The 25,512-nt window shown below is 42.8% G+C and overlaps 1 protein-coding gene across 4 annotated transcripts in view; it reads right to left on the bottom strand.

The window, feature by feature from the left end:
• Kmt2a (lysine methyltransferase 2A) overlaps positions 1 to 25,512 on the bottom strand; it is an 85,013-nt gene that overhangs the window by 34,184 nt on the left and 25,317 nt on the right. For 2 of the 4 annotated variants that reach the window (XM_057768831.1, XM_057768828.1), the window contains exons 2-14: positions 18,373 to 18,442; positions 12,915 to 15,562; positions 12,366 to 12,543; positions 10,918 to 11,152; positions 7,727 to 7,791; positions 6,896 to 7,276; positions 6,512 to 6,585; positions 5,616 to 5,747; positions 5,064 to 5,177; positions 2,815 to 2,961; positions 2,370 to 2,465; positions 2,029 to 2,149; positions 154 to 276 (exon numbers count right to left, since the gene is read on the bottom strand). In XM_057768831.1, coding sequence (XP_057624814.1) covers positions 154 to 276; positions 2,029 to 2,149; positions 2,370 to 2,465; positions 2,815 to 2,961; positions 5,064 to 5,177; positions 5,616 to 5,747; positions 6,512 to 6,585; positions 6,896 to 7,276; positions 7,727 to 7,791; positions 10,918 to 11,152; positions 12,366 to 12,543; positions 12,915 to 15,562; positions 18,373 to 18,442 — 4,384 coding nt within the window. The remainder of the gene's footprint in view (positions 1 to 153; positions 277 to 2,028; positions 2,150 to 2,369; positions 2,466 to 2,814; positions 2,962 to 5,063; positions 5,178 to 5,615; positions 5,748 to 6,511; positions 6,586 to 6,895; positions 7,277 to 7,726; positions 7,792 to 10,917; positions 11,153 to 12,365; positions 12,544 to 12,914; positions 15,563 to 18,372; positions 18,443 to 25,512) is intronic. The other 2 variants (XM_057768829.1, XM_057768830.1) reach the window with 2 other exon arrangements.

The following is a 25,512-nucleotide window of genomic DNA, read 5'->3' on the forward strand; positions in this document are numbered from 1 at the left end:
CTCCTTGTAACTAGTCACAGCAATGAGAAGCCAGTACAGCTGCTTATTCTGGAGATTAAACACTAAACTACAAAGAACCCAAATGACACCCCACAGTCTTAGTACTGTACATGCAGCACTAGAGAGAAACTGAAAACAACAAAAGACTCCAACCTGCTGTACCTGAGAGATTCTCACACTTGGAGTGGACCCATCGATCGCACTTCCCACACTGCATCATCTTGCTCTCGTAGTCGTCGTCATCATAGCACTTGTCACAGAGAGGGCAGAAGTTTCCTGAAAGCCAAGGTTACACAAGGTTTTGGCCCACACCAACGTTCTCAAAGCCTTTGGATTACATGTGTTACCCTAGTCTAAACCCCAGTCCTCTGGAGTTACGAATGAATACCAGCAGAGTGCTTAGACTGAACGGCCACACATCTGCAGTATCAAGACAGCCTGAGCTCCTAGAGCATCCACAGAGAGCTTCGAACACACCACTCAGTCTCTTGAGACATCTCTAAGTGCATTGAGGTAGACTGTAATGAGAACATAACAAAAAGACTGGAGGCTGGGTGTGGTGGTGTACAACTGTAACTTGAAGGCAGAGGCAGAAGGATTAGGGTTTAGCATTAAAGGTGAGCGTGTAGGGAGGGAATCAGAAAAGACAGCATTTCCTTTAAACATAATGTTTGGGTTTTTAAAGAGGCGGTAACACAGGAGTAAGAAATAATTTATTTAAATTTTTTCCTTGTCAGGTCTCAAAGAAAGCCAGGACAAGGCTCACTCACTACCTATGCCTCCTCCCAACCTTCTACCTTAAACCTCTCTAGCACAGGGGCTGGGTTTCATTTCTCTTCCCCCAGCTTCTTATTTCTATATAAACCTGCCAATTCACCCATGTGCTCTCTTGGTCCTCAGCTCTTGGCCTCTTTGCCCTCTGGTTCTTCCTCTCTCTTCTCTCACCCCACCCCCAGTTCAGTCTGGACTCTTCCAGATGCCTCTGGCTGTACTCTTTCCCTCACATCTACAATGCTCCTTGGCGTGGTCAGGTCCTCATTTTCACTCACTCCTTATTCTTCTGGCGGCTTTTATATTTAGAGTTCAGACCAGCACTTTTTAAGACTCATTTCTAAGTATAACCTTTATAAATCTGACTGACCAATGTATCCCTTGTACTTTTTTGTTTTTTACTATTTAATAAATATCTTTAAGTATATCTGTTTACTTTATCTAAAGTATCCTATGCTGGGGGTGGAGGCAACTTGCAATCCCAACACCAAGAAGGAGACAGTGAGACAGTGACTCAAGACAAAGACAAAGAGAAAAGGAATGACAGTCACTTCTTATCACCTTTATTGCAAGTCATAAGACTGTGGGGTGAGTGCATTAGCTGGAGTCTTAGCAGTTATTTTCTGCCAAGCTAAGGACTGTACCTAAGGCCTTGCAATCTCTAGGTAAAAACTCTACTGGCAACACCCCAGCTCTCCCCTGCCCCTTTACTTTTTATTTCAAGATTGGTTCTTGCTGAGTTCCCAGGGCTGGCCTTGAACTGCTGTTGTCATCAGGTCTGACTTCCAGGGTAATTACTGGAATGAACTGCTGAGAGGGACGCCACCTGAATGCCTTTCCCAAGTCAATGCATGTTCACCACAATTTGGCACCACTGTTTCGGAGCAGCTGTTTCTAGAGAGCATAATAGAACTTCCCCACAGCTCTTCCTATAGATGTTAGAAAGAAGCTCCAAGCTGGCTGTCTATGCAAATAAAGAAGCAAGAAGTAGGGGATGGTGGCCACACCCTTAATCCCTGCAGTCGGGGAGCTGAGGCAGGTGGATCTCTATGAGTTAAAGGTGACTCTGGTGTACCCAGAGAATTCCAGGACAGCCAAAGCTACACACAGAGAACCTGTCTCAAGACAAAACAACAAAACAAACTAGATATAAAAAGAGCAAGAGCAGAACACCTGTCTAAATCCCATCTGTGACACAGTGAGCAGGGCTTTCCACTTCCTTCCACTTAGTCCCCCACAAACATCATCACAAGGTACCTTTAGCAAAGAGTTTGGCACAATCATGGCACAGTGAAAAATCATGAGACCACTGTGCATCCCACCCTTTGCCTGGAGTCGTGGATCCGCAGCTCTTGCAGCGAACACACTTGGTGCAGATCTGGAAAAGAGAAGGCATTCATTCAGTAGGACTATCTTAGGCTAGTGCTGTTTGTTATTTAAAAAGACTCATGCAGCTATTCCTAGATTAGACTTCTTTGCTGGAATTACTGTTAAACAATCGCTCCACAGGGCACTGAAGCAGGGGATACTGTTGCGAGCCACCAGTCTCACCCGGCCACCACAATACTCGTGGAGTTAACACAGTGTGTTGTACCCACCCACACTTTCTTTTTCTTCGTGGGTTTGGTGGGGTAGTTTGGTCCCAGGCACTCAGGGTGATAGCTGTTTCGGCACTTGTTACACTCCAGGAGCTGCTGTAGGGAAAGACAACAGCAAGAGAACACAAATCACACTACTTCATTAGATCCTGTTCCAGCCTCTGACTAAGACACTTTAGATTTTGTCACGTATTGCTTACTCCCCAAGAAACAGAGGCATATCCTCAAAAGCCACTCAGTAATAAGTAAATTTATCAGATAGATTTTACTTATTTTTGGATTTTATTTCCTAAAGTCATTTTCTGCTATTTCCCAGAAATTAAAAGAAAAATCAAGAAGTTATCTTCAGACAGACAGAGAAACTGTCAGCGGAGATAGTAATAACAACACGAAATCCTGGTGCAGAAGGCGGGAATGGGAGCTCTGCCATTACTAGGTCTTCTACCTTTGTAGCCTGATGCTGCCTTCCACAAACATGGCAGAATTTGCAGCGGCGACAACACCAATTTTCCAGCTGGTCCTCCAGAGGGCGCTCATTTTCTTCTAAGCAAAACTTGTGGAAGGGTTCACAACACACTTGGCAATACACAAACTGCAGCAAGAAGATCAGAAAAAGGGTGTAACAAGGTGTAGAAAGAAATAAGAGCTACATACCGTAGGTCCTAGGCATCCACAGGTGATAATACCATTTCCCAATGCACCAAAGTGTGAATCCTGCAGTCTAACAGGATGTACATGAAGAAAACTGCACACCCAACCTCCCTTGTGCAATGTACACAAATTCTGTCTCATAGCCAAAACTATTAAAAATAAGCTTAAGCTGGGTGTAGTGGCGCATGTCTTTAATATCAGCACTCAAGTGTACATACCGCAACACAGACACAGATACACATTATTATTAAAAATAATGAAAGCTGCCAAACAGTGGTGGCACACGCCTTTGATCCCAGCACTCAGGAGGCAGAGGCAGGTGGATTTCTGTGAGTTCAAGGATACCCTGGTCTACAACAGCTAGTTCCAGGGCAGGCTACAAAGCTACACTGTCTCAGAGAAAAAAAGAAAGAAAAATAATGAAAATAATATTTAAAAAAAATACAACCCCCAAAATAAAAACAAAATATAAAACAAAAATAAAATAAAAATAAAAAACAAAATACAAAGTACAACCCAAAAATAAAAACAAAAGTGTTTATTACAGGGACAAGTGGTCAAGCCTGCAATTAGGGGCCAGTGATGCACCAGGAAACACAGTCATAGAAGCACAACGGCTTTTGTTTAAAGCTTGCTCACAGTTTTTAGGAAATAGATTACATGTGTATGGGTGTGTATATATTTAATTCTTTATTTTACAGTTGATCTGAGCTGAAAGACTGGGGATCATTTTGTATTTTGGAAAAATACATACATATAAGCAAAAGCAGAAAAAGGAACTCTATTCACATTTGGAGAATCTAGGCGGAGGAGGTCGTGTGTTGTCCGTCCCCCTCCCCCCCTGCCTGAAATGTGTTACCATAAAAAAATTTAAGTGGAAAAAATTCCTCAAGCAATGATCATAATTTGCGACAGTGCAGGTGACTCTAATTTTTTTAAAAGACTTATTTCTTTGTTTGTTTACGTGTATTGTGTTGGTATGAGTGGATGCCACCTGTGTGTGGGAAGCCAGCAGAGGCCAGAATTAGACACTGGATCCCCTGAAGCTGGAGTTGTAATGAGCCACCCGATGTGGGGGCTGGAACTGAACCCTGTGTCCTCTGAAGAGCGGTAAGCCTCTTAACCACTGAGCCACCTTTCCAGACTCTGTTCATCAGGGTTTTTTCGCCGTGGCTCTGGCTGGTCTGAAATTCATGGGATCCATCTGCCCCCTGCCTCCAGAGTGTGGAGATGAAGCTTATGTGCTACACGCTGGCCCTCCAAGTCTTCTTTATTTCATTTCATTTTATCTTATTTTTTGTTTCTTCAAGACAGGGTTTCTTTGTGTAACAGCCCTGGCTGTTCTGGAAGTTGCTCTGTAGAGTGGCTTTGCAGGGTGGCTTTAAACTCACAGAGATCCACCTACCTCTGCCTCCCGAGTGCTGGATTAAAAGTGTTCACCACCTCCCAATTCTTTTTTAAATAAGAAATTCTAAGATTACTATGCAAAGGTAAACACAATTTAAATTGAACAGTTATGGCCTGCAAAAGAAAAACTGCTTCATCGCAGAAGTTGATGACTGATGTACAAAAGAAAGCATTTCCTTATGAAGGAAGAGGCACGGAGTAGTCACCAGCACCTGCAGACTGAACAGTCTCCATCTCTGCTATGTCTGAAGCAACCCCAGCACTTAAAACAACCATATGAACAATGTTTTTGTCATTCTATGAATTATATTTATCTTTTGTCCATTTTCTGCAGTGTATTTTTCCATTTCTTAATAACTGCTAAGAGCTTTTTATATTCACAGATATTTAATATAAAAACTAATAGCAACCTTTTTTTTATTCTAAGAGAAAAGTAAGAACTTTAATAAGCACTATATTAAAGAGACGAAAATATTTACCACTAGATTCTTTCTTAAAATTAAAAAAAAAAATTCAGTAGCTGATTTAAGCAAGGGGACAGTACCTGCTAACTACTAACAAAATGAATAGCTATTTCTCTGTGCACAGCACAGTGCTCCACCATCACACAGGAGACAGACAAGCAGGATGCCTTACCTCTACGTGCCCACTACTAGCGCAGAGAAAGCAAACTACTCTCGGTGTTATGGGGACAGAAGTCAAGATCCCCAAGCCTCCCATCTCCCACACATTTTCTGCTTCACAATCTTCCTGTGGAAAAAGAGAGAAAGATCACTTAGAAAAGCTTTACAATGGCAAAACAAGGACAAAAAGCATAAAAACAGAATGACACCAGAATGCCAAGAGTATTTATTTCACTTCCATTAGTCCAAAAAGAATGGCTGCTTGAAAAAACTATTAACTTGGCCAGACAGTGGTGGCGTACATCTTTAATCCCAGAGCTTGGGAGGCAAAGACCGGCAGATCACTGTGAGTCTGAGGCCAGCCTGGTCTACAGGAGTGAATCCAGGACAGCCAGAGCTACACAGAGAAACTCTTGTCTCAGAAAACCAACTAGGCTCCCGTACTTGAACCCATCTGTTAACTATAGTTCTTATTCATCCCTCTAGTGGGTGCTGTTTCTCTTTCAACACACACACTTTAGGTCATGCTGCTTGCTGAAAAGGCATGATCACTAAACACTTTTACCTTAAAGTCCACTCTGATCCTGTGAACTCCATCTGCTGGGATTTTCTGCTTAGAACTGATGCCATTCGCAAGAGGGTTGAGGATGTTCAAAGTGCCTGCATTCTCTTGCTTATTTACTGGAGGTGGCTTCTCCTAAGACATAAAATAGATGTAGGAAAAAAGTCACTATCCTCACATTTGCAACAGATGAGAATACAAATGCCAATTCTTTTTTTTTTTTTTTGAGACAGGGTTTTTCTGTGATTTTTGGAGCCTGTCCTGGAACTAGCTCTTGTAGCCCAGGCTGGTCTCGAACTCACAGAGATCCGCCTGCCTCTGCCTCCCGAGTGCTGGAATTAAAGGCGTGCGCCACCACCGCCCGGCACAAATGCCAATTCTTAGCTATGGAAAACATGTCTCAGAATAAGCATTCTATAGAAGAAGAGAGAGAGCTAGGTGTGGTGGCTCACTTTAGATGCTAAAACAGGAGGATTGCTGAGAGTTCAAGGCCAGTTTAAGAGTTACAGAGTGAGTCCCTATCTCAAGAGAAAGAAAGGATAATCTTCAGAAAATTCTGAAATTCTCTCCATCCACAATAAAAGAAACAGTGGGCAGAGGTAGGGATTGCTTTTATAAACAAATGTTCTTTAAGTACTCAGAAGCTGTTAGAATAAACTGCTGCCCAGACTACAACATGCAAGGCCACCAAGAGGAAGGCAAAAGAGACCAGAGAAACAAAACACCGACCAAACCAAAAGGGCTAAAGCCTACACCTAATTCTGTGAGATGCCAGAGCCACCTACAAAGAAGCAGAAGACCGTTTCATTCAGTCTGGAGAACGTCACGGTCAAGGCTGTTCCCTACAGAACGGAACAAATATATCCCCCAAGGAATCGCAGAGTCAGATCTCTTCTTACCTTGTCTTTTGGTTTTTGTTTTACAGGGATACTTGGGCGGGGGGCCACTTTTTTCTGCTTGCTTTGCTCTGGACCTAAAGGATTCAAAAGAGATTCTGGTCTGATGCCAGCAATGACTGCTTTCAGACCAAATGGCCTGTGGAGAGAGGGGCAGGCAAATAATCTCTAGACCTCAAAGAGGAAAACATGGCAACGCAGCTAATCTAACTTTCCGCTTTGCATCAGGTTTTACTGTAACATAACAGTAAAGAATCCACTTCCTTTAAACAAAGAGGTGCAAATAATGACAAGGATGCAAGCATTCAGGCCCCGACAGCCTGTGTGAGACACTGGGCTTCTTGGCTGGCCTGCTACTCCACCACTCTTCCTGCCTTCAGCACTCACCTGGCTCTGGTGGTGGAGGCTGCTTTTTCTTGGGCTCACTTGGAGTGGTCTTGGGAACTTCTTTTCTCTGCGGTGCTGCTGTGCTGGGAGGCTGAGGGGGGATGACTGGTGCTGGCTGGGAGACCTGCTTGCTGGATTTCCGGGAAGCTGGAGTGGTGACCTGTTTGGGTTCAGGTGCAGGCGCAGGGGCACTCCCTTCCTCACTCTTTTCTTCCAAGGGCTTGCGGGGCGGAGGCTCGCTGCTGCTCTTCTTTGGGGCAGGCTCCTCCCGTGCTGGTAGGGTAGTCTTCTGACCAGAGTCCACGGAGCTCTTCACAACAGTGCTTTCTTTGTTTTCTTTCTTTTCAGTGGTCTTAGACTTCTTCTCTTTCTTCTTCACAGCTAGGAGAACAAACAAGATCATCTATCCATAAGTGAGAAAAGTTTCAGGGAAAAGAGAAACACAGAGAGATCTCTAACAGTCTCGTTCTCAGTCTCCTGCAGCCAAAGCTGGCGCTCAAAATCTCCACAAAGTTGAGGCCATGTTGAGCAGGTGATGCAGAGAGATTTTATTGCTCTAGGAAATGAGCAGAGGTATATTTTTTTTACATGAATTTTAAACAAGTTTCTTAATTATGGAAAATTTCAAGCATACCCCCATATAAAAAGAAGAGTCAAATGAACCCCCATGTACCTATCATCCAGCTTCAACAACCACCAACTCCCCGGGAGAGAGCAGTACTTTAAAAGAAAAACAAAAACAAAAACAAACACCTAGTATTCTCTTTACACTGAATGTGCACAGCTGTATGACATTAAAGTACAGATGCGGGAGGCCTTTCTCACCACTACCTTTAGCTTGCTTCTGTAGGTAGGCTTTGGAAGGCATCCACTGGAGGTTCTGACATTTTCTCATCCTAGGATAACAAAGGATAGTGTATAAAACATATTGCATTTATTTTTTATTTTTTTTAACATATTGCATTTAAAAGAGAAAAAATGAAATACATGCTCACTTATCTGCAGAAAACTGTGAGTCGCTATTCAGGATCACTTGACAGAACATGGATTACTTATTCCTCAGGTTAATCTGAACCTTTAAAATCTCTGGGTCAGCAGTTTTACCTACCTTTAGGATCTGAAAGGAGCAAATGTCATATTATCTTTGAAATGGGACTCACATTTCTTGTAATTCAATATGGACTTGTACCCCACACAGGCTATCACTGATTCCCTCCTGCCTGCCTCCTGTCCTTCCTGTTTTGTTCTGAGACAGGGTCCGTATAGCCCAGGGTACACTGCATAGCAGAGGATGATCCTGAAGTCTTGGTCCCCCTGCCATGCTCCTCAGGTGCTGGCATCAGAGTGTGCACCTGCCATGACCATCAGTATTTCTTAGTCACGTAGTTACTGCTCTCTCGTGGGACTCACTGTTCATGTTCACAAGCAGCAACTACAAATCGCCGAGTCCTTTGCTACTACAAAACTACAGCTGCATCTCATGGCTTTGATATATTTTACCCTAGTTTAGATCTAATGAACTTTAAACCTAACTTGAATACTCCACCTGCACTGAATCCATCCTCAGCTCAATATCCTCCTGGCCCTAAACAAAGGTTCTATTTTTGGAACTGGGGAGTGATTATCAGGTCTCATATGTGTAAGGCAAGCAGTCTGCCATGAGCTACATGCCTTGCTCACATCAAATCCAGCCACCTGAAAATGGAGTCCGTGCACCTTTTTACATAAGTACATTACATTACTTCTTGTCTCTAAAATATCTCAAGACAAGATCCTTGCTTAAGTTCAGAAACCAAAACATGAAAATTTTTTTGAGATATTCTCACTGTATAATCCAAACTAATCTTGAACTCATTGTAACCTTCCTGCCTCCACCTCCCAAGTGCTGGGATTCCAGGCATGAGCCTCCACACCCAGCTTAGAATTACTTCTTGTCTCCTAGAAACTATATTCCCTGAGTAAACAACAAAAAATGTCAACTATATTTTATGTTAATAGCTTTAATGTCATTCATTTAGTAAATATCTCTTGTGCCAGGCACTGTGTAGGAGGCCCAGTTGCCAGAATTTCTGTTTATACAAGTCTCCTAATACATTAAAAAAAAATCATTCCAGGGCTGGAGAGATAGCTCAGCGGTTAAGAGCACTGCCTGCTCTTCCAAAGGTCCTGAGTTCAATTCCCAGCAACCACATGGTGGCTCACAACCATCTGTAATGAGGTCTGGTGCCCTCTTCTGGCCTGCAGGCGTACACACATACAGAACATTGTATACATAATAAATAAATAAATATTTAAAAAAAAAAATCATTCCAGATGGCAGAAAGTATGCCCACAAACTGACTGGAAAAGTAGAAAACTTTAAAAGTCTGTATCAAAGCCTCCGTGTGTTGGACTGAGAGTATAGCTCCATGCGAGCACTGGACTGGCACATCTGCAGGCAATGTTCAAGCCCCAGACTGACCGCCCCATCCACAAAAACACCCATATGAATGAAAACATTTTGAAAGAGTAAGAAAGTCAAATGCAGTGTTACAGATCTACAGTTGTGGTACTGGGAAGCAGAGGCAGAAAGATAACAAGTTTGAAGCAGGCCTGGAATGCATATGGAGACCTCAAGTCTCAAAAATCAAAATTAAAATAAAAATTAAATTAAAAAAAAAAAGAGTTCAAGATTTAGGCAAAAAAATGTCTCCAGTTTCCTGAATGCTATAAAGCTAAAAGTGACTACAAGAGCTGGGAAACAGCTCCGTGGGAGGAGAAAAAAAGAAAAGGCTATGCAAACATGAGGACCTGAGTTCAAACCCTTAGCATTTATGTTAAAAATCTGAATGTGAAGCCAGGCGCAGTGGCACGTCTTTACTCCCAGCACTCGGGAGGCAGAGGCAGGCAGATCTCTGTGAGTTCAAAGCCAGTCTGGTCTACATCAGGACAGTCGGAGCTGTTACACAGAGAAACCGTCTCATAAAATAAAAAAGAATGAATGCGGACCTATATGGTTGTAGTCCCGGTGTCAGGGTGGCTCTGGAGCTTCTTAGCCACAGGCTAAGTTCAGGATGAAACCAAGAAAATAAAGCAGAAGAGTGCTAAAGTCGGACCAAACCACAGAACACACCTCCCTCTGGCCGCTGTATGTGCAAGGAAGGATGTATACACACACACACCCCAATGATAATAATTAATAGTAATCTGAGTCAGTCAAAAAATATCCTATGCCTAAATTTGTCAAGTTTTTAAAATATTATTTTATTCTTTTAATATTTAAAATTTTTTATTTTACTATTTTATATGTATGGGTGTTTTGCCTATATATATGTATGTGTACCAAGTACATGTCTGGTTCCTATAGAGACCAAAAGAAGGTAGCAGATCTCCTGGAACTAGTGTTATAGAATGTTGTAAGCTGTCATGTGGGTGCTGGGAACTGAACCCATGTCCTCTGAAAGAGCAGCCCGTGCTCTTAACTGCTGACCCATCGCTCTGGCCCCTGATTTGTCAAGTTTTAGAAACTGTTCAAAGCTACCCTGGCTGATACAGTAGACACTAGTTGCATGCAGATATTTAAAATAAAATAATTAAAATTAATTTTTTTGTTTTGTTTTCTCTCTGTAACAGTCCTGACTATCCTAGAACTTGCATTGTAGACCAGTCTGGTCTTGAACTCACAGAGATCCACCTGTCTCCAAGAGCTGGGGTTAAAGGTATGTGCCACCACCACCAACAGCTTTTAAAATGTATCTCTTTAGTCACACGAACCACATGCCAAGTACTCAATGGCCCCATGTAGCGACTGACTGCCATACTGAACTGAGCACAAAAACACCATTTTCACTGTTGAGAATGTCCTATTAAATGATACTGCCACAAATACTTAGTTTAAACCTCATCACATCACAAAACTAATCTGGAAACCTGAGCAGACTGGTGCGACCACCAGGTTTTCTGAAGCATCTTTGTGACAAACCAGGGGTAAAGAGAAATCTCTGTGACCATGAGGTCACTGCCTCCGAGTAAGACTCACTCACTTGCAGCATTGCTTCTTTATATTGCGGCCACCGAATTTGGGCTTGTCCAAGCAGTTAGTGCAAACACCACAGTCCTCAGGTACCTGGCAGCCAGGGCACTGCCCACATCGCCTCGATCGCCGCCCTTTCTTTACTGGAGGCTCCTGGGGAGCCTTGTTTCTGGTGACAGGTTTAATAGGTTTGATGGGTGGAGCAAGAGGTTCAGCATCTTCTGAGCCAGCAATTGATGACTTATCTGTGAAAGAAATGTGTCTTTAGTTTCCAGGGAATGTCTAATTCCTTCTTGAAAACTCCCAAAGTCCCTTTGTATCATTGGATCCACTAAATCTTATTTGAATTGCTAGTCAAAATGGTAAAATTTATAATATACCCATACAAAGAACTCACTTAAAATAATTAGCTAAATGTTTTCAAATACCTACTCCTTATAGCTTGGTGAAAGCAAAAATGCAAATACTGAAAACAAAACAATCTAACTGAAAATCAAAAATAAGCTGCATGTGTCTCAGAATTCTCTCTAGATGACTAACTCTGTTAAGAGAAAGCACCCAGCATTTTGGAACTGCACAGCAATCATGACAATTTGCCTGTCCTGGTAGTTATTTTGTTTTTGTCAACTTGACACAAGCTAGAGTTCTCTGGAAGAGGAATTGCAATTGAGATTATGCCTCCTCCACCAGACTGCCTATAGTCAAGTCTGGGGCATTTTCTTGATAAGCAGCTGAAGAGTGGGGGCCCAGGCCATTATGGGTGATGCCACCCCTGGGCACAGTCCCGAGCTGTCTAAGAAAACAAGCTAACAATTCATGAGGGCAAGCCAGGAAACAGCACTCCTCCACAGCCTCCACTTTAGCTCCTGCCTCTAGGCTCCTGCCTTCCCTCAGCATGGAGTGTGACCTGGGTGTTGTAAGAGGAAACAAACCCTTTCCTCCCCAGTTGCTTTGGACCCTGGTATTTATTACAGCAGCAGTTGAAACCCTAATTAATACAGTGCCTCAGAGACCTCTAATTCTAGGAAGTATCAATGAACAAGAGATCCAGCTGCTGTGTTCTGAAAACCACTGGTACAAAGGAGACACTCAGCACAGCTGCTCCCAGGCAGGTTCTCAGTGTGGCTGAAGCACTAACCTTGCTTTTGGATATGAGATGCCTCTGGCAGCCTAGTCAACCTTTCTTCTACTGCATGGCAGTCTAGGCAGGGTCTTCTTACTTACTTCTCCCCTTTCAGGAGTTGTATTTGCAACACCAGTCTTCTGGAGCACCTCACATTTCCTTTTGAGGCATTCCCTCTAACAAAATCTTCAAATACTGAATCCCCTCCAGCTATCTTGCTTTGTTTTTGTTTTTTAAATCCAGTCTAATGAACTATGAAGAGTTTATTGGCATCTAGGAATGAAAGCAAATAAATAGGTCTGCTCACAATTCCAAGGTTGATTTCCTTGACTTACCATCATTTCCCATGGAAGACAAAATTTTTTCCCGTTCTTCCCATGGTAAGGCACTCAAGGTGGGCATGTCATCAGGAAACACAGCTCGTTTTCGGCCGAGGGCAACAGCAGCTCTTCTGCAGACATGTTTAATCCGGGGCCCTCGCACAGAGGTTTCTGATGAATCACTTTCTTGACCCTGAATATGAGATAAGCAACAAACACTACTGTGCATGTTGTAAATGCAATTAAATGAAGCCAAAGTATATCTAATCAACTTATGATCTACCATCCATGTATACAGCTCTAGCTAGCTAGTCCTAGCTGGTAAGCCAATATACAGAAACCAACTGCTGCTGCACCCTAAGACTAGCAGCCAGCTGTACCTACTGCCCCCTCTATGTTACATTAGAACACAATCTTTTACTTCTTGAAAAATGCTACTGGTCCTTGAAAAACCACTACACACACCACCACCTTATCTCCTAGCAGCTCAAACACTTAGCCTAACTAAGACCTGCTCCAAGAAGGGCTCAGTAAACTTGGTTTTAACAACAAAGCGAGAAGTACCTGTGCTTTGGGCTGGTCAGTTTGCTTGAGACTCTTACTCTTCTCAATCTTGCAGAGCTGGGCTTTGGCCTTTTTTAGGAGGCTGGCAACCCTCTTGTCAGTCATTGGAAGCTTGTCTGCCTGAGCCAACATGGAGCCTATGGAGGAAGTGGAATGTTTAACAGTGCTAGATGAAGGAGTGGAAAGGCAGAGGGTTTTCTCCTTCTCCAGGGATGGGGCAGTTGGGCCGAGGTCCAAGTTGTTTTTTTCCAGATTTCCTCTCCCTTTCTTTATAAGTATTTTGGTTTTGACAGCTGTTGTATCCCCAAGAGTCACAGAAGCAATATCGGTCCCAGAATCAAGTGATGAAGACTTCTTCCGCCCTGCTGCTTTTTTGGCAGAAGATGAAGTGCCAACATCTTCTCCAGCAACCTTCTCTTTGGAAACCCGACCCACAGGATACAAAGCAGAGCTACTCTGAATTTCTGAGCCCTTTTTCCTTTTCTCTTTCCTTGACTCCCGCTTATTCTCCTTCTCTCTCTCCCGGTCTCGCTCTCTACTCTTGTCCTTCTCCATGCTCTTGTCAGCATCGCGGTCTTTGGACAGCTCCTCGGGGGCCTTGTCTCTGTTTCTCCCCTTCTCAGGCTGAGCGCCTGGGGTGAACCACGGGAAGAGAGTAGGACTGTCCGATGAAAACGGCTCTGCTGGAGCACTGCTCTGCTTCCTTGGTCTCTGACTTTTCTCTGTAGATTCCCCAGACTGAGTGAGGGAATGAGAAGGAAAAGTAAAAGTTGGGTTTAAGGCACTAGCGGCAAGAGGACTAACAGGAATGCTTAGTGAGGAGGAGACAGAAGACGGGGGAGTGAGAGGTGGCAGCTCAGAAGTACTAAGCCTTCCGCTTCTTGTCCTCATGGAATGAGAGGGTGACCTTGGTTCAGACCGAATCGGACTAAACACTTTCCTTTTCCTTTTCCTATTAGATAATCCCGAAGAGGATGCTCCAACAGAAGTTCGATTACTAGGCAAGGTCACAGACTCGTATATTCTAGAGTGTGCCTCACTTGGAGTAAATCTTGGAGCTCTCAGAATTGGGCTCCTTTTGTGGATATCAAACCTTGTTCCAGAATGGAGTGGTGAAAACAATCGGGCTGAAGCGGCAGTACCAGATGCAGAAAAACCAGAGGCGAAACCAACATCCTCGGGAGTTAGTGGAGGGGGTCGGAAATTATCAAATATTGGTTTGCGAATCAGACCTTCTTTGGCATACTTGGCTGAGGAAAAGTACTGTGGCTCTGACCTCGAATGTTTTAAAGAAGTCCACCTAAATGTTGGCTCTCGCAAAATAGATTTCCGCTTCCCTTGCATGGGAGCAGCAGGAGGCAAAAACGGCGATGCTAAGGGGATGGTTGGAGGCATAAGCCAAGGTGTGTGGTCAGATATACTGGAGGCTGGCTGGAGTGGAGGGGGAGGGGTAAGGAGAGGTGGAGGCGGAGAGGGGGAGGTCTGCTGCTGTGGGGCACTTTGCAGAGTTGGTAATTTTTTAGTTGTTCTTGATCCAAAGCCTCTCTCTGACATCGAATACCGTCTGCTCCTCCTGTCATTGCTCTCATTTTCTGGGGACTGGGAAATGGGCAGTGGAGTATGAACTTCGGGGGTGTTGCTCCGCTCTTCAGGAAGTGCCTGGATCTCCTCAGAGGCCTGAGACTCTGAGGTGGTATCGATGCTGGGACTGCTAGATCGGGAAGAGTCCGAAGACATCTGAGAGGAGTGCTGGGAAGCTGCACTAGACTTCTCAGAAGATCCACAGGAGGTGGCGCTGAACCGACTGTTTGGTGTGGATTCGAGTCGCGCAATTTTAATGGGAGGGTCATAATCCTCATCCTCTATGAACCGTCGGGGGGTTTTGATGATTCTCGAGGAGATGGCGCTGACCACAGGCATGATGAACTGCCGGATATTTTTGACCTGTGTCTTCACCTTCTTCCCTTGCAGCTGTGCTGCTTCTTTCTCGATTTTCTTCTGGGCCCCCTTCTTTGCCCTCTGCAGGAGCTGCTTAGCGATTGTTGCATCAGTCCTTTTAGAGGAAGGAATAATTCTGACCGGTTTAATCCTTCGAGGGCTCTGTCTGACGGCTGCCTTGTCTTCTTTTGTGAGTGGGGGTGTTCCTTCCTTGTCTTTCCGGACCTTCTGGGGCTTTTCCAGTTCAGAGTTGATGAGGAGACCTGGAGGGGTCTTTATCCGTTCTGTAGATGGAGGCCTTCCTCGCCGTCTTACAATCTGTACCCCCTTCCTTCCTATCTGGAGCTTCCCTGTCTTAAACTTAGACTTGAGAGGAGAGAGTTTACCTGCTCTTAATTTTTTAATCTTTGTGGCTTGCTGGAACATAGCAGAAGGGGTCCGTTTAATTTTTTTCAGACTATCTTCTTTGCTTCCTTTTGTTAACTCTGAAATGTCCTTTCCATGTGTGATTTTGATTTTCACCCCAGGGAAGGTAGGAGGTCTTCCTCTCTTCTTCTCTATACTCTTAGAATCTTTCTTCTTGACTTTGTCTGCAGACTTGGTCTCTGATTTACTTAGAGGGGAGAACACAGGTGGGTCTGGGAGGCTAGTTGCATTTCGGTCAGAGCCACTTCTAGGTCTCCCGCGAGGTTTTCGAGGACTAGTTTTAACTGTGTATAGAAATTAAACAATGAAGAGCACATATTTAGCTGTGTAGTTCAGGTCTTAGCTAGGCTGAATATCATTTAGCACAGGCCATTTTGTACTGAATTCATTGGGACTACCAAGTCAATACTATATCTTAATTATGCTTAATTTTTTCATTGAATATTTACCTCAAAGAAGTCAAGTCAGCAACATTACACCTGAAAAAAGTATTCAATTTTTTTTGGTACAAAAATCAAAGTAAGGTTTTTAATTGAACAAGTGACCTAGATAACAAATTGCCATTCCTCACACAAGCAGGGTTTTTTTTCCTTTTCTAAAATTGAAGAAAAACTGTTTTAAAAAAATCTGTCCTATATTATCCAGCTCACTCAGAGTGTCATCTAAGAGCATGTTTCTTCCCAAAGTTAAGAGCAGCAGCACTCAGGAGGGTGACAAGTCAGACATCAATCAGCCTAGGGTATATGTGATTCCAGGTCAGTCTTGAACTACACAGAGACCCTGTCTTAAAAAAAAATATCAAAACAAAAACCAACTTCAACCCAACCAAGATGATGACAACAATAAAAATTCCAACTTTTCAATGTATAATTATTGCCTTGAATAAATTTAACATTATCAACTTTCATGGGCAAAGCCACCTTCCTGAGGAGCTTGGCATTCTGTATTTTTTTAATCTGTTCTAGCAAAACAGACTAAGAAGTTTTCCTCTGGAGGAAATGCTCCTGAGAGCTCATCGGTGGCCTGTGTTATGAGCTTGCTCTTTTCTAGGATCTCTTTAACTAGCTAGCCCCAAGTTATACAAAGATTTAATCTTAACTGATTCAAGGTTAAATCAACAATTTATTAAGATTGATCTTTGCTATTCTAAATAAGAGGAAATGGGTAGATGTGATGGCGTACACCTGTAACCCCAGCACCAGGGAGGCAGGCAGGAAACTACCCATAAGCTAAAGGTCAACCTCATCTGCCTGTGGGGTTCTAGGCAGGGCCACACATTGAGATCTTGCTGCAAAGAGGAATTTCCCAAGTTATAAAGATGCTCAACTTGCTACTATCAAGACAGTCAAGGAGCAAAACTGTCTCTAACACCTAACAAAATTTGTATTTAAAATGCAGTAAGAACTGACTATGGCAGCGAGGCATGATGGCTCACACTTGTAATGCCAGCACTTGGGAAACGAAGGAAAGATGATCACCTCATATTCAAGGTTAGCCAGGGCTACACAGTGAGCTTCATCTCAACCTGGGTTACAAGGACAAAGCTAAGACCCTGCCTCAAAAAAGCCTATGGTATTCTCTTATTCTCTCTGAGCTTCTCAGGGCTATATAACACTCTTCTGAGACCAAAACCTCCCTCACCAGGCACCAAAGGAGACTGCAGTCTCTATGAATATCTGTGCTATGGAGCTGCTTTCCAACACAACAGAAATCAACAAAGTCTTATGGTTGAACTTTGTAACATAAACACAAATGCATTCCTCACCACGTAACTTAGCAGACTCCCCTTAACAGAATAAGAGTTTACAAATCAATTATCCAATACACTAATGATAACAAAAGTAATGGACTGTAAGCAGATAACAATTCACTTAAATAAAACATATCCAGATGCTTTAAAACAACTTTCATTGTAAACTGAAAGCCAAGAAAAACCTCACGAGGAAACCACTGTGAAAGAGCTGTGAGGTTAAGAGTGGACTTGAGCCCTCAGCACTGTGGGCCATTGACAGGGCGGCCCAGAGGACTCCAGCAACTCTGAAAACCTCTTCCATATTACTTTTTAAAAGAAGCTTCATAGACAGGTGAAAAAAGTGGAGAAGAGAAGGGCCCTAACTCAGCTGCTAACTGCTTACACTCAAGGCCACACACCAGCTCCATCTAATTGCTTATGTCATTTTGTGTCCTCATTTTTATCAACTGTTAATGAAGAGTCAGAGCAGAAGATCCCTAACGTTCCTTTCCTATATAAAAATTTAAGATTTCATCACCTCTTAAAGAAACCACTGCCACTGTCTAAGCCACTGGTGCCAGTCACGAGATAGAAATACCATCTTTGGGGCAACAAAAGTGATCAGCTTGGGTATCTAATTAAATGACCATGTAACATATAATGACTCTTAAGTGATACCCAAATGGCAGCAACCATCACAAACAGAGTAAAAACATCTAACAACAGAATATTTAACTAGTCTGTTTATCTACATAAACAAAACCATACAAGCTGGAAGGTGACAAGACGAGGAACGTGTTTCCCAGTGAAAGATCCTCAGCCTCTCCTCCAGAGAACTGAACTATCCAAGCTGGAAAAGCTGAAGTCCACTTACACCTGAGAAAACCGCTTGGAGATCTAGAACTTTGTTGAAAACATCAATAAACAATGCTAATAAATAGAAACACCCACATAATTTCCAGTTTCTTTATTTTAGTACAAACTTTTAAGGGTTAGGTAAAATGATGTTATATTATTGCCATGTTGTTTCGGGACCTTTTACAACACTAAATTTCATCTCTACAAAAAAAAAAAAAAAATAAGGACCAACCCCTTGCCCCCCCCATATACACAAGCATAAATACTATCATAGAATAGAAAATGATAAATGATTTCCCAAAACTAGTCTGTGGAAGCCTACCTCCCATGCCCAAGTATGACCCAGAAACACATGGTGAAAGATTAGCAAGCACAGAGAGCAGAACCCATCCCATGCAGTCACTGAGTCACTTCCCAGTAATCATCTGTTACTTGCAAAAAGGCAGAAGAAGCCACACTCTACAAATAGAATGTAGACTATAACACATGCTTCATTGACCATACCTGAAGGAGACCTTGTGGGGCTTCGCACTCTGACTTCTTCATCTGAGCCAAAACCTAAGAACTGCTCATCCTACAACAAAGGAAAGTCATTTTAAAATCAGAAGCAAAAACATGAATGTGAATAAATCCCGAAGAAATGCCCAGATGAAAAAAATGCATTGGAAAAATAGCCTCTACATATGAACATCATTATCCAAATAGTTTCTGTAAAATAACTAAGATTCAAATCATGGACCCAGTCACACAGTTCCATTACACATAAAAGCTGTGCAATGACGGAACAATGCATGATGCAAGTTCACCTTTGGTGAACAATAGATAAGGGATAGTTTAAGTTTCAAACTACAGACACGACCCCAAACTATTAAAGGATAACTTTAATACAAATAAGCAAATCAGGATACTGCTAAACATACACAGCCACAAATACAAGTACTTAAATCTACAAACATATAAGGAATAACATAAGCCATATAATGATGTCTTGCCTACTACATATTATAGAGATTGTGAGTGCCGTAACTGTCAGTTCCTTAACTCAGGAGCTGTTATTTCTGCACACTTGTGAATCTGCGGTTTCTGTACACATATCTGAGATCAGGGCCTCCACATGCACTTTATGGCATCACCTTCAAATGCCCTGGGACAACAGACTTAATGGTGGGCAGCAGTGCTGGCGACAGGGGCCATAAACTGACCACACACAGAGACTCCCTTCATCAGTGACGGAAACATCTTATTTCCAATTCTGCCTGGGAAAGAAAAAAACAAAAACTCTCCTTACCTCTAACTTTTAACCTGTCCTTAAAAATTACTAAGACTCGCTTAGCCTACTTTGGACAAGCTCCCAAGAAAGTCTACTGAAACAAACTGACAAGTGCAAATTTACTGATTCAGAGAACTTCTTTCTAGAAAGATGAGAGAGACGGAGAGGGAGAATTTCAGATTCCAGAAACAGAATCCACACAAACACCACCACTATGGAATGAAGTGCAGACTGGCTAGAGTCTGAAGATCCGGAACCATGCCCCAGCAGTCCCCAGACTTTCCTCCCATGGATGACACTGGGACCTCCCACTGAAAAGCTCTCTACTCAGTTTAAAACTGGAGCCAGGTGTTAATAAGGTTCATAACCACTTACAACCCAGGAAAATAGCAACAAGTGAATGAAGCCTTTTAGACAAATTAGCAGTTCAACTCTTGAACTCGAAGGCTTTTGACAACATCCATCTATCTATCTATCCATCTATCCATCTATCCATCCATCCACCCACCCACCCACCCACCCATCCATCCATCCATCTATCTATCGCTCCAAGACTAAGAGTAAAGAGAGAGCCACCCCAGCTGTTTAAGAGTTTGACTGCTAACACCCACATATGACTCAGATCTAGAGGATCTGATGATGCCCTCTTCTGGCCTCTGAAAGTATCAGGCAGTTACATAGTACACAAATGTACACAAGTGCAGGCAAAAATCTGTACACATAAAATAAATAAGTAAATAAATAAATGAAATCCCTTCTGAGAAACACATACTAGGGTCCTTTTTTTAAAAAAATTGTTTCTTTTATCACTAGGTTAAAAGCAATTTTTAAAAATTCTCTGTTTACAATAAACTTTTGCTGGTGGTGGTGCATGCCTTTAATTTCAGCACTTGGGAGGCAGAGACAAGTGGATCTCTGTGAGTTCAAGGCCAGTCTGGTCTACAGAGTGAGTTCCAGGATAGGCTCCAAAACTACAGAGAAACTGCCTCAAAAATAAATAAATAGATAGATAGATAGATAGATAGATAGATAGATAGATAGGATAGACAAATAATTAAATACATTTTTACTAGGAGCATTATTTGTAAGAAAAACCATGCCTTTATCTTAAAAATAAAACAAATCAAGCAGGGCTAGAGTGATGGCTCAGTAGTTAAGAGCACTTTGCTGTTCTTGCAGTGGACTGGGGTTTGGGTTCAAGTCCTAGTATCCACACGCTGATTCACAACCACCCACAACTCCAGTTCCAGGAGACTCAATGCCCTCTTTGGGCCTCTGGTGCATGTATGCATGTAGAGTACAGCCGTGCATGTATGCACGTAGAGTTACAGCCGTGCATGTATGCATGTAGAGTACAGCCAAACATGCAAGTAAAACAGCCACACAAAGTAACTAAAGTTTTTTAAACGCCAAATTTCTTTGGTGATCTTCAGACTTGACGGCTCAATATCTTAAAAAGTTATCAAAAATCACAAAGCCCCAATCAACCCAGAATGTTATTTTAGTGGGAAGGGACATCAGAGTCTCAGTATCACTACCCAGGCTGATCTCAAAGGTGATTTTCCTCTGGATCCCCACTGTTCCCCTAACTACATGGGATTATAAGCATGTGCCAGTATATACAGCTTACTTAATGCTTCCCACCCCCGATTTTCAAGACAGGCTTTCTCTGTGTAGCCTTGACTGTCCTGGAACTCACTCTGTAGACCAAGCTGGCCTTGAACTCAAAGATTCGCCTGCCTCTGCCTCCCAAGTGCTGGGAATAGTCATGCACCACCACTGCCCGGCTTAATCCAAATTTTTTAATGAGAAGCTCATATTGCTCCACTTTCAATACACGCTTTGGGAAGATTTAGTTATTTTAAAGTTTGGTACTGGAGACTGAATCCAGGACCTTAGACAAGAACTCTATCCTTTAGCTACTTTCCCCATCCAGAAGTAAGAGAATAAATAGTAGTTTAGGAGAAAAAAAACAAAAAACAAAACAAGTAAGATAAGCAAAGGTAAATTATTTCAAACAAAGGGAGAACTTTTAAAAAAAAAAAATCACAAAATCTTAGACATGTTAGAGGAGGCCAGACCACATTTCTTGGGCTGGGACACTAGAAGGGCTGGCTTTGGGACTCGGTTCCTCTATTCTTAGGATATGTGATCTTAGGAAGTCACTTTCTCCCTCCAATTCTCTCTACTGAAGCACTGTAAAGACAGAAGGAAACCACTTACTTAAGACCACTTAGATAAAAACTACAAAGCAGCATGCACATTCCTATTACTTTTATTAGTGCTGTAGTTGAAGGAGCAAAGTCTGAGAGGTCTGATGACGTACCCAAGACCACATAAACATAACACGAAACAACAGCCTCTATGCTTTAAGCGTGTCTAGTTATTACTGGTTGTAATCACTTTCATACCGTAACACAACTGAACCTATAAATAACTGAAGGAGTCAAATAAATCATCCACAGCACAAAACTTTCTATTCTACAACTACAGCACGGAATGGCCATTCTCGGATCTGTCAAGCTCCTGTGCAGTTTGCTCTTCTCTACATCCTCCCCATCAAACCTCCTGCTGATCCATGTATCTCACAGTACCTGGATACCATCAAATAAATACATTGCAGGGGGCTACACCGCTAACTGCATGAGTCTTAGGCTCCAAGTACAGTGAGAACAAACAGTGCAAGCAACTACACGTAAAGTATTAGGTGGCATATTTTTAAGTTTAAAAGAAACAAGATAAAAACCATTTTGTTCATGACCAGCAACTCACGTACCCACCTGTATTGCAAATGTTCACAAAACCTAACTATATAACCTCAACTGTTAAGTCCTGTAAAACAGGAAGGTGCCGCTGAGTTGTCAAGTCAAGCAGCCATTCAACTGTCAATATTTAGAATTTTCTGAGTATTTCCTAAAATGATAGAAAACATTTATTCTCCTTGTGGTCTCAGAATAAGATTAGAACAAGAAAGGAGGAGAATGTGGAGTCAAAAAGGGCTCTACCACCAGGCATGGTGGCACATGCTTTACTCTCTGTACTTGGCAGACTGAGGCAGGGACTGAGGTCTTCTGCAGATTGGGTTCCAGGCTAGCCAGTGCTACATAGGAAGGCCCCTTTCCCATAGAGGCTGTATTCAACACAAGAACCTTTCTCTTTGCATTTGAAATACAGACTGATTTCTTGACTATGATTTAAAGTAAGAGCTCACTCTTCAAAGAGTCAAACAACCTGGCTAAACAAAAGCTGTCATTGTTAGGTCAAAGAGCTCTAGTCTCCTGACTCTGAACTTCCAACTCTATGCTAAGATTCCTAAACAAATACACTAAACTAAACAACCCTCCACCAACTGGCTTCCCATCTGGTTCCATTGTTCACTTTACTCAGGTACCACCTCGATGTCAAGAGACAACAGTCCTAGCTTACAATAGGTTCAGACTTGCTTAAAGACCAAAAGATCAAGGCACTTTGCACGTGCACACACCCCCCCACATGTACACGCGCGCGCACATGCGCACGCACACACAGACACACACACATACACACACGCATAAGCCCAGCAGAAGAGAGAGGGTTCAGGAGACATTATGTTACACATAGTCAAGGAGTCCTAGGCCTACTTAATAAACATACTTTCCTTTTTCTGTTTCTTTTCTTTATGTTTTGTTTTGAGACAGGATCTCACTATGTAGACCAGACTGGTCTGAAACTCAGGGAGCTCTGGGTCTAAAGGTGTGTGCCATCATGCCTGGCCCAAGATACACGCTTTCCCTTTCATCACAGCCTTTTCTGAGGAGCACAGCATTCCCAGACAAAGTATAAGCACAAGCTATTGTGGTCAATGATGTTCTTGGAGACTGTGTTGCTAATAACTCCAAGACAGAAAACCACCTTAGCCAAGCTTAACTCTATAAATACTGTTAAATCATATTTAGTGTCTCTGGTAATTTATGGTAAATTAAGCTATCCGATGTCACCCCCTAAGTGAATTATAAGTATAAAAATAATTAACGTAGAATTTACTGCTTCTTTTTTTTTTTTTTTTTTTTTTTTTTTGGTTTTTCGAGACAGGGTTTCTCTGTGGCTTTGGAGCCTGTCCTGGAACTAGCTCTGTAGACCAGGCTGGTCTCGAACTCACAGAGATCCGCCTGCCTCTGCCTCCCGAGTGCTGGGATTAAAGGCGTGCGCCACCACCGCCCGGCGAATTTACTGCTTCTTACCATAACTCTAGGGCAGCTAGCTAGGAACTTCCGCACACACTTTTACTACTAAACTCCCTGACTCGCTCATAAGTATCTTAGCATTTAAGATTTTTATTTGCTGGGCATGATGGCAAATGCCTTTAATTCCAGTACCCAAGATGGAGAGGTAAGTGGATTTCTCTGAGTTTGAGGTCAGCCTGATCTACATAGGGAGTATTTCAGGCCAGCCAGGGCTACATACTGAAGCCCCATATTAAGACAGACAGGAAGAAAGGAAGGAAGAAAGGAAAGATGGAGAGAGAGAGGGAGGGAGGGAGCAAGGAAGGAAGAAATCTACACACTGAGACCTCATTTTAAAAAAATTAAATAAGAATAATCTCAGTAAGGCTTGGTGGCGCACACCTTTAATCCCAGTGCTTAGGAGGCAGAAGCAGGAGGATAAAGACCAGCCTGGTCTACAAAGCAAGTTGCAGGATAGCCAGTACAAACAGAGAAACCCTGTCTCGGGGGAAGAGGGGAAAAAAAAAAAGAATATCTTCTCACAAGAGACCCTGAGCCCAAAATAGTATTACAGATAATAATGTTACATGCAAAGTGTAGTAAAGGTATTTCAGAAAAATATATGAAAATCTGTGTTTCTAGGAAAGACTAGGAAAATGTTTCAAACAAAGCAGCATTTCCTTTCCTGGCTCTTTTAATGCTGTGCACACGCATCCCAGCCAGAGCTGTGCTGCTTCTAGGAAGTGCCTAAGGCACAGACAGGCGGGGCAGCACTTTCACTCTCCATCTAAAAAAATCAAAGCTTAGCTAAGATGTTACTGAGGACAAAATATGGCTTAACTCATAGTCCAGAATAAAAAACAGGCTTATATATAGCTCATTCTACCTCTTACATTAGTATTTGGTGGGTAAGAAACATTCAACAGATTTCAAAATTCTCCAAAGCATTTCCACCCCCTCTTATAACACGGCACCTCAGTAGGGCTGGTAACTGGATCCTCTTCAGCCATCAGGCATGACACAATTCCTAGTGTAGAAACAGCCCTATAAAATGCCATTATTCACAGACAATATTTTCCCCTCCCTATAGCCAACTAAAATAATTAGTTTTCTGTGTCTTTTTTAAAATTTATTTTTATTTATCTTTTGCAGGGGTGTTAGAACTCCCTTGAAACTGAAAATACAGACAGCTGTGAGCCACCATGTGGGTGCCCCTCTGTGTCTTTCTTAATGCTTCCAAATGTCTCACAGTCCGAGGAAGAAAAATCACCTACTTAGAATCTTAACCTCTCGAGCTAAAGTGGACTGCCACCAAAGCTGCACTGAAAACACCTCTACTGGGATAGGGATGGCGCTCAGTTGCTAGGATAACTACTGCCAAGTAAGCATGACCCCAGCATCACATAAAACCAGATGTGATGCCGGGCGGTGGCGGTGCACGCCTTTAATCCCAGCACACTTGGGAGGCAGAGGCAGGCGGATCTCTTGTGAGTTCGAGACCAGCCTGATCTACAAGAGCTAGTTCCAGGACAGGCTCCAAAACCACAGAGAAACCCTGTCTCGAAAAACCAAAAAAAACCAAAACAAAACAAAACAGATGTGATTACATACTCCTGTATCTTATCCTAGCACTTAGGAAGTGTGGGCAGGAGGGTCAAAGTTCAAGGTCATTCTCCTCTACTCTACAAAGACTCTCAGTCTCAAACCAACCAATGAGCCTACCGAACAAGCAGATCACCTATAGCACTACTTATAATACCTAAAATGGATTCAACCTAGGGGCATCACCACCACCACCACAATACATCTCTATTAAACAAGCTCCATCAGCCCTGGCCTGAGACGGATAAGGTCTACCATGAACCACTGTTCCTATTTGCAGAAGGAGCTGCGGCCGCTTCCCAGCCACCGGCTCGCTTAACCCCAGAATAATTACACGGAAACTGTATTCTTTTAAACACTGTTTGGCCCATTAGCTCTAGCCTCTTACTGACTAGCTCTCACATCTAGATTAACCCATTTCTAATAATCTGTGTACCACCACAAGGTGGTAGCTTACCGGTAAGATCCTAACCTGCATCTGCCTCGGAGAGGAGAATCATGGCGACTCCCTCAATCTGCTTCTTTCTCCCAGCATTTTGTTCTGTCTACTCCGCCTACCTAATTTTCTGT

The sequence above is a fragment of the Chionomys nivalis genome, chromosome 4, assembly GCF_950005125.1.
Source record: "Chionomys nivalis chromosome 4, mChiNiv1.1, whole genome shotgun sequence".
In the NCBI taxonomy this organism is placed as follows: Eukaryota; Metazoa; Chordata; class Mammalia; order Rodentia; family Cricetidae; genus Chionomys; species Chionomys nivalis.